We start from the raw sequence: 16,462 nt of genomic DNA, 5'->3' as shown, positions 1-16,462 counted from the left end.
GGTGGGGACAGGAGCCCCCAAGGAGATCTCGGGAGAGGACAGGCTCACCTGGTGGTGCTCTGGGCCCGAGGTGGAGACGTGACGATCAGGTGAGACTTCATGGCAGGCGGCGGCTGCTGGGGCTCGCTGAAGCTTAGCGACCGGCTCCGGACCTGGACACAGGGAGAGGGGCTGTGAGCATGAGGGCAGAAGTGCAAGGCCAAAGGACCATCCCAGGGGATAGCCAGCTACCCCCACCCCACCTTGTGCCAGGAGGCCTTTTCTAGGAGACTTCAGGGAGAGGTGAGCAGGGATCAAGGAGGGAGTGGAGGTGGAGAGGGAGGAGCCAGCCTTGAAAGGCACACTCCAGCTCGGGGAAGGGGCTCCAAGCAGGAGAGCCACTCGGCCTGGCCCCCTCGTGGGCTGCCACCTGCAGATCTAGAAGAACCCAGCATACTGGGGCAGAAAGAGGGACGGCACAGCCTCAGTGGCACCTTCGGGCACGTGGGTTTTACAGTGTGTGGTGATACCTTCCTGCAGGAGGCGTTTCAGACTGCAACACCCTAAGGGTCTCTCAGTCGTGTCCAACTCTTTGCAACACCATGGACTGTAGCCCACCAGGCTCTTCTGTCCATGGGGATTCAAAATAACTTCCGATTTATTTCAGTTCGGGGGCAAACAAGCTAAGGCGCTGGTCCACAGTGGCCCGGGGAGCTCTGATCCATCTGCACAGCCCTCCACACGCCCCTCTATCCTTTCTTACCCTCCCTCTTCCTCTCCAGCTTCCCCATGTCCTCTCCCTCCTCCTCTTGGCATCAAAACCTTACCAAGCACCCCCAGGGGCTCAGGACTAAATAGGGTGCTGATCCCACCTGGCCTCAGGATCTTGGGAATAAACTTGATCTGGGTGCTCCTCGCCAGCACGCCCCTCCCACATTTCATGGGCACCTGTGACTCTCGGTGGTGGTGGGGTTGGGTGGGCAAGGGTATGAAGACCTTCAAGAAGCTGGGGTGCAGGAGGCAACGAGCTCAGGGGTGTGTGCGGCTGAGCCCTTGGCTGGTTCCGGGGCCCCTGGAAGGTCTGAGGGGCTCGGAGCGCTGGGCACACTCACCGGGGACAGGGAGGAGGTGCTGGAGGGGGCAGCGGCCCAGCTGATGCTGGTGTAGATGTGCGGGGAGACCGGGATCTGGAAAGGCGGCAGAGCCTGTGGAGACAGATCGCGTCGGCCAGGGCCCGGCTCAGGAAGCTCTCAGGGGCCTCTTTCCACCCCAGCGACCCCATGGTCTGCAGCAACAGGTGCACCTCACACTACAAAGTCCTGGGACACACCAAAATGCCCCTCCCAAGAGAAACAGCAGAGCACTGGCTCTCTGGAGTCGCCTTTGTCTCGGGCTCCAGTCTTTTTTTGAGCTCCCCTCTTGGAGCTGGTTTACGTGCCAGCCTCATGAGTTAATCATCTCCGCAGATTAACTTCTTGGCGGGATCACCTACCAAGAACATGCTCGGGGCAGCTCCCCCAGGAATTCAGCCTTGTGAGTTGGGGCACAGGCACCGCGCTAAGCGCCTGCCACCCCTGGGGCAACCGTGTGGAAGCAGTGACTCTCCAGGTCAAGGTTTGTTTCTAAAATCACCAACCGCCCTCTCCAGGCCTCATGTCACAGGGACAGCTGGCAGCCTGAAGGGCCACCTGAGTTGGAATAGCTGAGCGACCACTCATGACTACTCATTCTAATGAGGAGGAGAGCTGGCTCGCTCTCTAAAGGCTTTCCAACGGAAAGCACTGCTTCTTAATTACTAACTTGCAAATCAACCTACAGTCGGAAAAAAACAAGCAGTAGGCATCAAAGGATTTTAAGAAAAACTTGTACTTGGCAAACAGAGTCTTCGGCACCCCGAAATGCCACCTGCTCCATGCCTGCTTTCCCAACCCAATGGGCATAATACCTTGGTCTTTACAGCTATTGTTGCTGAGTCACTAACTTGTGTCCGACTCGTGAACTGTACCCTGCCAGGCTCCTCTGTCCATGGGATTTCCTAGGTAAGAATACTGGAGCCGGTTGCCACTTCCTTCCCCAGAGGATCTTCCCAACCCAGGGATTGAACCCGAATCGCCTGCATTGGCAGGTGGATTCTTTACCACTGAGCCACCAGGGAAGCCTGGTCCTTCCTGTACCCACAACAATTGCTTGTGCCTCCAGAAAGGTATTTTAACTACTTATTATAATTAATCGTAGTTACATATTCATTTCTCTCTCCAGCTAAACCGTACACATCACAAGCTTAAGAATTATATATCTTATTCTACTGCAAAGCTTACCCTGCAGCTTGACACACAGTAGGTATTCAAAACACTGAGTGCCAGATTATTTAACGTAGTACAATGCTGAGAATCGGGGATTTGCTCTCGGAAACCCTACTACACTAGTCTATCCCCTCTTATAACCAATGATGGACCAATTCCCCCGTCCAAATCCATCAACCTGGTTACTCAGGGATTCAGTCAGATTTCTTAACCACTGGATTCAGCCAGATTCAGTAACCACTCATTACAGTCACCAAGGTACAACTCTGGAATTCCTGTGTTTGTTGAGTGTGAAGTCATTTTCCTTATAGAAGTAAGAGATGGGTAATTCAGCTGAGGACTCAGCCTCCAATCAGTGTGATCAGGCTGACCAGTGACAGGCACAGAATCCCTCACGGCCCCTAGGCTGAGCTCCCAGGGGGTCCCCATACCTGGTATGCATGGTCGGCCTGAATGTGCCAGAAGGAACCAGGAGCTGACTTGCTGAGAGCACCGGAGGGCAGGTAAGACTCCAGGCCAGGGTGATCCGGGCCTGAGGACTGGGCTTTGGGAGGAGGCGGCGGGGGCAGGATGGTGAGGGGCGGGCTGGTCACGCTGGGGGTCGGAGCCGGGTCGGCTGTGGGGCCGCCTGCCGCAGCAGCTTCCCCCTTCATCTGCACCTCTGTGTAGTAGAAATCCTCCTCCCGCTTGAACTGGTCGGAGTCCACGGTGTCCCTGCAGGGGAGGGAGATATAGTGACAACCAGGAACAAGCTGCCCTGATCCAAACACAGGGGACAGCGAGGCATGAGGGGAGCACCTGCTCAGGGCCACCAGCAAGTCACAGGAGAAGCCCGGGAGGACCTGGGCTCCCAGGGATTGCACCCTGGCACAAGGGGAATTCGTTTCCCTAGCACCGAAGCTTCTCCTCTGGCTAGATCTGTTTCACGCTTTGCCCTGGGTCCTCTTTGGACACCACTCACTCACAGTCACACTCTCTGGCAGGGGAAGGACTATGAGTCGGTCCCCTTGGCCATATGCAGCTCCGGCTCCGGGTGTCAGTGTGAGGGGAGCCCCAGCTCCCCAAGGGGAAGCAACAGGCTCTAAGTAACTAACCATCCTCTAAGTGCCCAGAACTGAACCATCTTCCTTCCAGGGTGAGAAGACATACTCATCAACTGCATCAACACCCACCTCCTTCCCAGCAAAGATCTCAGCAAAGGGGCTGTTCCACAGGGCCCAGGATCAGGGATGGGTGGGGTCCTCAGCCAGCCAGTTTCTCAGAAGCATTTGGGGGTGTGGGTCTCAGGGAATCAGCAGGTGGAGGAGGTCTGAAGAATGCCCTAGGCAGAGGAGCTCTGCGCGTGTACCTACCCCAGGTGGAGGGCCTTCACGTGTCGTTTGATGCCCACGATGGAGCGCAGAACCTTGCCACAGCTGGGCCACAGGCACTTGTACATCACCTTCACCGAGTTCTGGAGGGAAAGGAACAAGGGATGAGGAGGTCATGTCCCCCTGCTCAGCCTCACCCAGTGGGGCTCCAGTCACATCCAACAGGACCCAGCAGAAGGCTCAATAGAGTAAAGGGGTTCCCAGAGACCAGAGAGACCGACAAACACGGGCAGAGAGCTGGTCCTGGGGGCCGGCATCGGTCTGGAGCGGAGATGAGGGTGGGCTTGGGGACAGGGGGGTGGAGGAGAGGAGATGTGGTGGGGGAGGGGAGATGGGCTGGGGAACAAGGGAAGACCTGATGGAGGTCTCTGCAGGAGAGCTGGGTTGGGCAGAGGTGAGAAGGCCAATAATGTGGCATTGGAGAGGAGGGGCGGGCTTCTGGGAATATCAAGAGCAAAGAGAAGCAGCAAAGGAGAGCTGAAATGATGGCCCAGGGCCTTGGACTCTGAGCTCCCAATGCAGGGTGGGCCGGGGTTCGATCCCTGGTTGGGGAACTAGATCCCACATGCCACAACCACGATCTGGTGCAGCCTAATTAATTAATTAATTTTTTTTTAAATGGATCACTGAAACAGGATAGAGCCCGAGAAGGCCGGGGAAACCAGGCCTGGCCCCTCTGTGGCTGAGCTTGAAAGCTCAGGCCACGCACCTTTCTTTTTCGGGGAGCTGGTTCATCCAACAGAAAAGCGTCCGGGTCGGTCTCAAATCCATTATCGGTCTGGGGAGAGCCGAAGGCGTCCCCCAGGTACTTGGGGCTGGCCTGGGGGTGGGGGGGCGAGGGGGTGGAGACGCCGCTGCTCCCGCTCCAGTGCCCGCTGGTGGTGCTGCTGCCGCTGTCTGACACGTCGCCACTCTCCTTCCACGGGTCGCAGGCCGTGCGGGAGGCTGGAGGGGAGAAGACAGAGGATGCTCGGTGCCTGTCCCTTTGCTCACGCCAGATTCCGCACACAGCCCAAGTCGGGGGCAGGACACTCTAGTTCAGAGTCTGGGTTCCTGGTCTTCCCTGGTGGCTCAGTGGTAAAGAATCCACCTGCCAATGCAGGAGACATGGGTTTGATGCCTGGTGTGGGAAGATCCCACAGGCCAAGGAAGAACTAAGCCTGGGCACAGCTGCTGAGCCTGTGCTCTCGAGCCTGGGAGCTGTAATGACTGAAGCCCGAGCACCCTGGAGCCTGTGCTCTGCAACAGGAGAAGCTGGCTCCCTGCAGCCAGAGGGTAGCCCCCAGCTGCCACAACTAGAGAAAAGCCTGAGCAGCAACAAAGACCCAGCACAGCCAAAAATAGATACATAAATAAAAAGTGTTTTCTTAAAAAGGTTGGGTTCCTGAATCTAATGCCAGGTTCTGCTTGCCTGGCTTTGTACTCCAAGGGGGAAAAACAAAACCCGACAAACCCCTTCCCTAACAAACCCCTCCCCTTTCTGGGCTTCAGTAAAAATGAGGAATGGGCCCCGTCACTGCAGCACTGTCTGTGGGTGGCAGACTAATCTGTTCTCATGGACCCTTCCTGCCACAGCTGTGCTGATCATCACTGACCGCCAGACACACTCTGTAGCTGTATTTTGTGTGCAGGTGTCCCCTAGTTTTCGAAAGTTCAATTTATACCTTTTCCTTCAGATGCAAGACCTGCAGTCAGCCCTCCAAATCCCCAGTTTCCGCACTGACAATATTTAGGAAAAAGAATTCCAGAAAGATCCCCACAGCGACACTTGAATTTGCCACACAGCAACGAAACATTTAAACAGCAACATTTAAAAGGCATTTACTGAGGGACTCGGAAAAAAAAAAAAAGGAAAAAAAAAAGAAAAAAAAAAAGGCATTTACATTGGCTTTCCCACTACTTACAACGTTGTGCACAGCATTTGCCTTGTGTTACGTATTATAAGTAACCTAGAGATGATTGACAATACGCAGGAGGATGTGCATAGCTCACATGCAAGTACAATGCTGTTTTACGCAAGGGACTTGAGTATCCATGGATTTGGGTATCCGCACGGGTCCTAGAACCAAACCCCCACGAGTACCGAGTGACAACCTTGCATCAGGACCTGTTTTCACTAACTGAAAGGAATCTAAGGAGGACTTTCACTTTATGAGAAAAGGTGACAACAGTTTTCAATGCTGGTTCTGCAGCGAGCTGTTATGGAGGCAGGGCACCCCAAAGAGTCCAGGCCCCTTCCTAGGAACCACACTCAGCATCTCAGGACCCAGCCCCCAGAGCTTTGAACTGAACCTGCGAGTATCTGTGCTTTATCACAATGTATTTTGTGCATCCGTTAGCCAAGAGGCGTCCTAAGGTAATTGTTTCTTTGCCTTATACCCTTTCAGTTTTCGAAAGTTTTCACAGAAATGCTCTACTTTCAGATAGCAGGGGAGACCTGTATTATTAATGGAAAGATAACCTAATCAAAAGGTACCTCTCACTTTAAAGGCAAGGGGAGAGCAGGGAGAGGGGAGAGGAAAAGCCTCTCCTGCCCCCACCCCATCCCGCGCACAGACAAACGGGCTGGGTACCATTTGGAATAGGATGCAGAGGCCAGGAGAAGGGCTTGTTAACCAGGCTTTCTTAAAAGATGCCTTTTGATAATTTAAGCCCAGGCAAGAACATCAAAACCTGCGTGAGAAAATAAACCATTCAGCCAGCTCTCACAGCTGTCGGGAGGTGAAGCCTTTACCAGAGCTGGCTCCCACTTTTATCCACAGGGAACACGCTTAGAGCAAGAAAGACAAGCTCCAAGAACAGTTCAGACTCATCACGAGATGACAGGAGGCCTGCTCGCCTGACAGGGCCTGAACTCTCTGCCCTGCTCCCAGCAACACATCTGAACAAGAAGATCAGTCAGACGTGTGAAATTTTCAGTTTTTAAACTGCCTCCCTTTGGGTTGCTTTAAGCCCAGCCCAGACTCTTCCGTGCCTGGGCCATAAACCTGTACTGACAATTCATTGGCCAGAGACCCGTTAGTACGTCCTTTGTTACCCGAACACTATGGATCGGAGATGTTTCATATTCACTGACATAACAAATCGGCGGCCATAGGCATTAGGTTCTGCAAAAATTCTTTGGTCAATAATGTGCTAATTTATCTCATTTAGTTGTTGTTGTTCAGTCACTAAGTTGTTTCTGACTCTTTTTGACCCCATGGACTATAGCCCACAAGGCTTCTCTGTCTATGGGGTTTTCCAGGCACAAATACTAGAGTGGGTTGCCATTTCCTACTCCAGGGGGTCTTCCTGACCCAGGGATGGAACCCGCATCTCCTGCACTGGCTAGCAGGCATTGGCAGGTGGATTCTTTATCACTGAGCCACTAGAGAAGCCCAATTTATACCACAAGAGAACCTGAAATTTTGATCCACAGAAATAGCAAGAAAAGGGGAAAAGCCTGTGACACATTCAGGTATGGTGGCCTTGTCCCCAGGCCCCATCTTCCACATGGGCAGTGGTCCACAAGGCCTCCTTACCCTGGATTCTGAGACCATCGACACACCCCCCGAGGCCAGGATAAGCATCCCACTGCTCTCCTCTCATCCTACTCCATACTCCAATCCACTTTCAGGCTAACCTAGACACCCAGCATTCCATGTTTCCAAAGCAGGTTCTCCTTATTTAAGTCTTAAATGCTAGGAGAAGCCTGCCCAAACAGAATGGGCCGAATGAACTCTGCCTTCCCTAAGCATCACTGTCGAGTCTCAAAGGTATGACTTCCTGGAAATTAAGAGTTTATGACATTTACTCATGAGGCTAAAAATAGGGTAGCCCTTCAGGAAAGAAATCAGGAGCCGCCAATGATCCTCACAAGTCCACTAAGGAAATCCCATCAGGGAGAGATGGGCGAGGGGAAGAATGTGACATCTAGCATCAGAACAGGAGAAGAGAACAGGCCTGCCCCACAATACAGCAGTCTTGCACAAAGGAGCCACTCAAGTGGCTCAGTGCCAACACTGGCAAACTGGCACATAAGGAAAAATACGAAACAAAGCTAAAAAGTGAAATTCATAAATTAACCGGTATCTTATAAGTGAAACAAAGTTTTAGTTGCTCAGTCATGTCTGACTCTGCAACCCCATGGACTGTAGCCTGCCAGGCTCCTCTGTCCATGGGATTCTCCAGGCAAGAATACTGGAGTGGGTTGCCATTTCTTGACCCAGGAATTGAACCTGGGTCTCGTGCATTGCAGGCAGATTCTTTACCCTCTGAGCCACTATGGAAGCCCCATATATCTTATAAGAGGAACATAAATCACTCCACCTCAGATCATAAAATTTTCTAGGACAGGGTCAACAGAGATTCTGTACCAGGAAAACAAAGTGTTCCCGGGCCAATCCACCCTGAACTTCTAAGAAATCTTTGTAATGCCCTCTGCTCTCCACAGGCCCACACAGAGCCATCCTAACAATACAGACACCAGGGGGAATGGGTGGATTCTGCAAAAAGCAACCATGATTAGAGCAAGGTTTTGGTTGTTGTAGAGACCTCACCTTCCAGACTACGTCAACATAATTAGCTGCCAAGGAGGCCTTATCTTCCCACTTACTTCAACGGAAGATCAGAAATATGTTGTTATGGGAAAACTCCTTTAACAGACAATAAAAAAAATGTTTATCAAGGGAACTTAAGATATCACAGCATATTATCAGTTAGATGGGTATAGGCTAGGGTTGGGGTCTGTGTGTGAACATATATGAATGGATTATACACACACACACACACATACACACACACACACACACAAGCTGAGGGGAATTTCAGTCAATGGTTTTCTTTCCCTTTATGATATTTTCCTGGATCTTCTTCCTGTTGACCAACCTCCTCAATCTCCTAAATTGTAGAGTTTCCTGAGAACTTAAAACTGACTCTATGGGACTTCCCTGGAGGTCTAGTGGCTAAGACTCTGAGTTCCCAATGCAAGGGGCCGAGGTTCAATTTCTGGTCAGGGAACTAGATTCCTCAAGCCAGAACTAAGAGTTTCCAGGCCACAGCTAAAATTCAGCATGACCAAATAAATGAATAATTTTTAACTGACTCCTCTCCTCCTGTGTTGCTGGTGTGGGCCCCAGGTGTTCACAGAATGGGTGTGTGATGCTCTGCCCCTCAACTGGTGCTGTTAAGACCACAATAGCTTCTTCTAGCAGTCTAGCCGTTGATGACAGGCCTTGGGTGAAATAACTAAATCTTATCACTTCCTTAAATTTATTTTCTAAGTAGGGAGATTACATATGAGGGATGCTTTGTAAAGGCCACTTTCCACCTGATATGTTCAAAACTGACTCCATTATTTTCCTGTAAGGTTTTAAGAAGCTCACGATTCAGTTAGATCTCACAGCAAAAAAGTTTTTCCCTGGGAGTAAGTTAGACCAGCCAGATAACAAATTTCAAAAAAAAAAAAAAATGGTTCAGATTCACCACAAATCTTGTCAAACTACTAATATCCAGCAACCCACCTTCCTCCCATATTACTCATAATGTATTTGGGGGGTTGTGCTAGCATTTTCTTTTAATTTATAAATTTGTTATGAAGTCTTTCTATTGGTTTGCATTAAGCAATTAGATTTATTTCAGACTTCAGATCGTTTATTTCACACTAATTTACGAGGCTGAATGAGGCACTTGGAAGGGGGCTGTGAATTGGCTGAGGCCACGAGGGGATCATTTAGTACGTTCCTACCTTTACAACTAAACGTTCCTCTACTGGCCTTGTGCAGCCTGAGTGCCTTGCTCGCTTACTCCCGTGGAAGAACTTACTCAGGTGGCCAGTGAGGTTCAGTCTCGCATTCAACCATCTTCACAATGCACCAGGAAACTTCTCCCCAGAGGAGGAAACTGAGGAGAGAGAACGGAAGCATCGAACTCCGAAAGAGTGGAAGCCTCGGCCGCACCCAGAACCCATTCGGCCCCGTTCCTCACCAGAAAAGTTGGCCTCGCCCCCGGGAGGACTCTGTACGACAGGGCTGCAGGACAGGGACGTGAGCACCATGGCAGCCATCATCTCGTCCATTTCCACCGCATCCGACTTCCTGGATTCAGATGGGTGAGAGCCAGAGGTTACTTCCCGACACAGCAGGTCATGTGAGCATCTTATGTTCCTGGAATGTACCGTCTAAGCCCCTACTCCGATCAGTCGGTGTGTGGTCAAGTAATAGAGTTAAATAAAGCATTTGGACCTCTCCCCATTCTTCATGAAAAGTACTCAGTTCTGAGTGTCACTGATAATACCAGTCAACCCCAGGGAAAGCAGGCTGGGTCCCATCCCACTGCTGAAACCCAGAGGCAGCTCCATTCTCCATGGAATTCACTTCCTAACTCTCACTCTGCAGCTTAAAAATCGGGAATTTTATTTGAGGGAAAGGAAGACATGCCCAAGCAATGAAATAAAGCAAGGGCATAAAAGACACCTGGCTAGAATTCGAAAGCACTATAATTACCTTCCTTTTCTAGCTTTATATTTAAATTTTTAAATATTTATTTGCTTATTTAATGTATTTGACTGTGCTGGGTCTTAGTGGCAGCACACAGTATCTTCAATCTCAGCTGCAGCATGTGGGATCTAGTTCCCTGACCAGGGATCAAACTCAGGCCCCCTGAATTAGGAACAGAGTCTTAGCCACTGGGCCACCAGGAAGTCTCTATATTTACATTTAAGGGAGAACAATTCCACTCACCAACTCCTTTCCCTTCCCCTCAGTATTAGTGATGAGATAATATGATAGCTTCTGAATGTCAACAGAATCTGGCACATAAGCCAATGAGCAAAAAATCTCCAGAAATACTAAAATAAATCTCCCAACAAACCTCAATGCTTTATACAGCAGAGATCTATGAAATTTTACACATAATTTCCTTAATCCATATAAAGTTACACTATTTGAAAATAAAATGAAAGCCATCAACAAGGTAATGCTAAAGTATGAAAAGTCAGTCTGAAATAATTTTCCAGGTGGCACCTCTATTTCAAAGGACTGTATTATACAATTTATTCTTTACAATTCATATCCACTAAATTATATGACATGAAGCAGCTAAACTGAGACTAGTAATGTATTAGACATGTCAGCAGCCCCCTTTTTGAATGATTATTTGTATTTTTATTTCTATAGAATAGAAAGACAAATTCTTTGCCAGTGTTCCACTGAATTCACAATTACAAATGTTATTTACTGCTCTGGTCTGGTCTCAAGACACAGAATATACTGTCAATAACAGTAACATGTACAGATACACACACAGATTGCAGGGGCGGGGAGTTCAGCTGCTTACATATCCTGTATAGAAGAATCTCGGGGCTTCCCTAGTAGCTCAGCTGGTAAAGAATCCGCCTGCAATGCAGGAAACCCCAGTCTGATTCCTGGGTCAGGAAGATCCCCTGGAGAAGGGATTCTCTACCCACTTCAGAACTCTAGGGCTTCCCTGGTAGCTCAGATGGTAAAGAATCCACCTGTAATACAGGAGACCTGGGTTCGATCCCTGGGTTGGGAAAATCCCCTAGAGGAGGGCATGGCAACCCACTCCAGTAATCTTGCCTGGAGAATCCCGTGGACAGAGGAGCTTGGTGGGCTACAGTCCACAGAGTTGCAGAGTCAGCCACAACTGAGTGGCTAAGCATAGCACAGCATAGAAAAATCTCACTAGCAGATTTTCTTTTTTAATCTGAAAAGATCAATATGCATAGAGTATATAACATAGAGCTTCCCTGGTGGCTCAGACAGTAAAGAATCTGTCTGCAGTGTCGGAGACCCAGGTTCAATCCCTGGGTTGGAAAAATTTGCTGGAGAAAGGAATGGCTACCCACTCCAGCATTCTGGCCTGGAGAATCCCCATGTACAGAGGAGCCTGGTGGGCTACAGTCCAAGGTGTCACAGAGTCGATTGTGACTGAGCAACTAACACAGTACAGCTTGTATTCTCAGGGGAAAAATTCATGTCATAAAATTCTAAAACAGGAGCTTTCCTAATAGTCCAGTGGTTAAGACCCCACGATTCCAGAGCAGGGGGCAGGGGTTCAATCCCTGATTGGGGAACTAAGATCCCACATACTGTGCAGTGGGACCAAAAAAAAAATAAATTTAAAATAATTTTTTAAAACTTCTAAAGCAAAGTATACATTTTTCATTCAAAATCAATGGTTTTAAATATCTAGCTGGGGCTCTGTAATCTCCTGACTGAGGCTACTGTCTGTTTTCGCCTGGTTTGAAAGTTAAGAATGGCATAGCTTTTTAAAAGTTTACTTATTTATTTGTTTGTTTTTGGCCATGCTGGATCTTCCTCACTGTGTGTGGGCTTTCTCTAGTTACAGCAAGCTAGGGGCTACCCTCTAGTTGGTCGGGTGCAGGCTTCTCACTGCGGCGACTTCTCTGCTTACAGAGCAAGGGCTCTAGGGCACTCGGGCTCAGCAGCTATAGCTCCCAGGCTTAGCTGTGGCATCCTCCCAGACCAGGCATTGGACCCATGTTCCTTGCATTGTCGGGTGGGTTCTGAACCGCTGAACCACCAGGGAAGTCCCTGGCTTAACAGTTTTTAAGTGGTTTTACAAATCAAAAGAAGGATTTTATTTCTTGACATATGACGCATGGAAATTACACGAAACTGAAATTTGAGTGTCCATAAGTGAAGTTTTAATTGGAGCCCAACATGCCCGCCTGTTTAAGTTCTGTCTGCAGCTGATTTCTCAAGATCACAGCCAAGCAGAGTAGCTGTGACAGAGACCTCGTGTCCCACAAAGCCGACATAATATTTACTATCTGGCCCATTCTGGACATGCTTGCTGCCTCCTGATCTAAGCCACTTTTTTCCTCTCTCATCATGAAAAACTAAGAACTAATTTTAGTTTAAGCAGGAAAGGGAAAAAAATAGCCCTCAGCCAGATGAAGCTATATATATCACTCTTAACAGAGTTAACAGGGCTTCCCTGGGGGCTCAGCGGTAGAGAATCTACCTGCTAATGCAGGAGACTCAGGTTTGATCCCTGGGTTGGGAAGATCTGAAGGGAAATGGCAACCCACTCCAGTATTCTTGCCCAGAGAATCTGCAGACAGAGGAGCCTGGTGGGCTACAGTCCGTGGAATTGCAAAATAGTCAAGACAGGACTGTGCAACTAAAACAACAACAGAATTATGGGGAAGAAAAGACGCCTGTCTAGGTTTTTTGTCAAAAGGAAAAAAAACTCTCACTGTATCTCATCCGACTGGTATCTTCAGCAGTAGACAGATATCTGGAGTTCTACATTCCTTCCCCAACACAAGGCATCCAAAACCCCTACCTCAACACCCACATATCTTTCAGAGCCAAGGTTCTCCCACACAAACCTCTTTGGGACATCAATGTTCCTGGACACAGGCCTGTAGGCTGGCGCCTGGGTTCCCTGCTCCGGAGGTGGCACCTGGGGGACGCGGCCCGGCGGCTCGGCCAGCCACACCTCTTCCGCTTTGCAGCAGATCTGTAGCTTCTGGTCCAACAGCCAGACAGTCACCTTATCCTCTGCCCAACTATGCCGCTCCACCAGTCCTGTGGACTCTTGACCCCCGTACCACACACAAACCTGGAGAGAGAAAGACAGCAACCAGTGGTCAGCACTTGGGAGTTCTCACTCCATGTGTTCTTGGTTCTGGGACCCAGGAGCTATCTGCCACAAACTGCATTCTCTGACTCATCTTTAGTTCACGCAGATGCTCCCGGGTACCTGCTTCCTACCTGAACATCCAGACCAGCCAAAGTGGATCAGTTCTCACTGAAACAAATCTTTATAAATTCTTTAGATGGAGAGAGCAAAAGTATCAATTTCTGAGATTTCTTTTTTTAAACTTGGAGTCTATATACAACTAAAGTTGATATCATCTTAAAATAGACTTATGTTTTCTGTAAGCATCGTGGTAACCACAAAGAAAAAACTCTAGTAGACATACAAAAGATAAAGAAATCAAAGCACAGGACTACCAAAAAAAAAAAAAACCTCACAAAGGAAGATAGCAAGAGAAGAAAGGAACAAAGGAATGATAAAACAGGAAAAAAAACTCACAAGATAGCACTATCAAGTCCTTTCCTATCACTAATTACTTTAAATGTAAATGGATTAAAATTTCAAATCAAATGAATCTGGAATCTGTATCCATCCTCTTGAGATCTTAACCTGACTTGCCTCTAAAGTCCTATGTATCTGCTGGTTCCCAACTATCGCCTTGAATTGCTCACACTCTGCATTTCTCCCTTCAGAAAACCCTGAGTCTACCTGGGAGCAAGATGGTAGTGATGAAAACGTAGACGGACCGCTTTCAGAGGTGCCTAGCAGTTGGCAGGTTCCTCACCTTGTGGGGAAAAAAAGATCTGGACCACACAAGTCTTAAAAGAGAGGCAGAAAGTAGGGCCTCTATTATCAGCTCTTGGGAAGGCAACGAACGAGAAGCCCACTCATCTGGATCTAGCGATAACACGAGGCCAAACATATCTAGTGATAACACAGAGGAGCAGAAACTGGAAAAGAGATTCCAAATGGCGTTCCAACTAAACAGACACCTTCGTCTCTTGAAACGTCTCAAGGTAATTCAATGGTGCAATCTTCGTTGCTGTTCAGTCGCTAAGTTGTGTCCAACTCTTCGCAACCCCATGGACTTCCCTGTCCTTCACCATCTCCCGGAGTTTGCTCAAACTCACGTCCATTGAGTCGGTGATGCCATCCAACCCTCTTATCCTCTGTTGTCCCTTTCTCCTCCTGCCCTCAATCTTTCCCAGCATTAGGGTCTTTTCGAGTGAGTTGGCTCTTTGCATCAGATGGCCAAAGTATTAGAAATTCGGCTTTAGCATCAGTCCTTCCAATGAGTATTCAGGGCTGAATTCCTTTAGAATTGACTGGTTCAATTTCCTTACTGTCCAAGGGACTCAAGAGTCTTCTCCAGCACCATAATTCAAAGGCATCAATTCTTCAGCACTCAACTTTCTTTATGGTCTAACTCTCACATCCATATATGACTGTGGGATGCAATCTTCTCTCTCTCATAAATCTGAGCTCCTTTCCCTTGTTTTTGTAAAGTTGTAAGCTGGGGCAGATTAAGAGAAACTGAGCTCTGGCTATGCTATGCACTTAAGTTTTGAGCAGGCTTGAGCCCAGAACTGTCATGCAAAAGCCCTGGATCTGCTAAGAATGACTCATTCTCTTGGGAAGCCTGCTGTCCAAGGGGCTCATATGGCTGCAGGGAAAAGGTCTGCACTCAAGTCAGTGCCCAGAGAGTTTCGGGCCTGTCATTTGGGATACCACTGGGCTGCTGAACCCCAGCATGGGGACAGCGGACACTTGTCTACTTGGGGATCAACCTACCTTCTGCCCGGGGTGAAAGGCCACCAGCTGGAGGCCTGAGGTGCCCGGAGCCTTGAGGACTTCCTTAGGCTGCTCCTGGCAGGACGGATCCTTGGAGGCAACAAAGGGCTGGGGAGCTGCCCCTTCCAGCAGCTCTGCCTGAGGCTCTGAGGGTGGGGCAGCCCCAGGTGGTCCCAACACCCGAGCTCCCAGAAGGGACCGCTTGCCGAGGCGCCGGGACAACACGCTGGCCATGCTGTTGCCTTTCCTGGGGAGACAAAGGAGACACAGGGTCCTTTATCCAGTATCTGCGGAATCAGGAAGATGCCCCCCACACAGCTGGAGCCCATGAGTGTCCATAAAAAACAATGAGACATTTTAAAGTAATTTTTACAACGGTTTTCTTTCTACAAAAGCTAAACACCTGTTATGAGTAGGACATTGAGAACATCCTGATAAGCAAAAAAACAAATCACTCAAGAAGAGACTTCCCAGAGAAACACCCATGTTTCCTGGACAGTGTTCCAGGCTTTCTTCTACACAAGGGTTTACATACTTGCATTTCTACAAAAAACAGGATCATGGCTTGGTAAACAGGGAATTTTCACTTATCCTGGGTCAGCTGTATTGTATCATTAAATGTTATTCTACAAAAACTCTTTTGGGAGACACGGCTGTGTTTTCTTAGGCTGCTGCGTCACTGCTAATTTAACAAATCCCTTATTATTGTGCCTAATGGCTGCACCCTTGGGTTGTGTTACCGAAACTTCTCTGCCCACAGCGAGCATCTTAGCATGCCTGGAAAGTGACCCTCAGCATACACACCAAGGGTCACTTTCCAGGTCAGGATCCTATTAATATAGTGCGAAGTCAGAGCAGAGGCCTCCCCGGGTGGCTAGTGGTAAAAAAATATATCTGCTAATGCAGGAGACACGGTTTGATCCCTGATCTGGAAAGATTTCCTGGAGAAGGAAATGGCAACCCACTCCAGTATTCTTGCCTGGAGAATCCCCATGGACAGAGGAGCCTGGTGGGCTACAGTCCATGGAGTCACAGAGTCAGACATGACTTAGTGACTGAATAAGAGGGTGTCTGTGAGATACTCACAGAATCCCACACTGAGCTGGCTTCAAAGCTGCAGACAGTCACAGAAAAGAGCCACGGTAACTCTCCTCGTTTTACACTTAAGGAAACTAACCCTGGGAGCTTAAGAGACTTATTCATGGTGATAAAGATTGTTGGTGTCAGATAAATGGGATCTGGTGTCCTGAGTCCAAACCCAGATCTTCTCACTGCCTCCCAATTGCCTGTACACTGCCTCCAACAACTCGGGCCGCTTGTGAATTCAGGGCTGATAGAAATGCAGGACCACAGGCCTGCATGGACCCACGGAAGACCACTGCAGGCCTCTGCAGTCTCCCCATGATGGGCAGGAGCTGCTCCAAAAACCGGGCACATTATTTCTGCCTG

The 16,462-nt window shown here is 49.0% G+C and overlaps 1 protein-coding gene across 2 annotated transcripts in view; it reads right to left on the bottom strand.

The window, feature by feature from the left end:
- ZNF395 (zinc finger protein 395) overlaps positions 1–16,462 on the bottom strand; it is a 48,671-nt gene that overhangs the window by 3,629 nt on the left and 28,580 nt on the right. For both annotated transcript variants that reach the window (XM_040236665.1, XM_040236719.1), the window contains 8 exons: positions 15,014–15,260; positions 13,011–13,243; positions 9,617–9,726; positions 4,362–4,597; positions 3,635–3,735; positions 2,714–2,996; positions 1,092–1,184; positions 49–152 (listed from right to left, as the gene is read on the bottom strand). In XM_040236665.1, coding sequence (XP_040092599.1) covers positions 49–152; positions 1,092–1,184; positions 2,714–2,996; positions 3,635–3,735; positions 4,362–4,597; positions 9,617–9,726; positions 13,011–13,243; positions 15,014–15,260 — 1,407 coding nt within the window. The remainder of the gene's footprint in view (positions 1–48; positions 153–1,091; positions 1,185–2,713; positions 2,997–3,634; positions 3,736–4,361; positions 4,598–9,616; positions 9,727–13,010; positions 13,244–15,013; positions 15,261–16,462) is intronic.

The sequence above is a fragment of the Oryx dammah genome, unplaced genomic scaffold, assembly GCF_014754425.2.
Source record: "Oryx dammah isolate SB20612 unplaced genomic scaffold, SCBI_Odam_1.1 HiC_scaffold_1, whole genome shotgun sequence".
NCBI classification, from domain to species: Eukaryota; Metazoa; Chordata; class Mammalia; order Artiodactyla; family Bovidae; genus Oryx; species Oryx dammah.
Note: the sequence above shows the minus strand (reverse complement) of the source record. Positions and strands in the feature narration are given on the sequence as shown.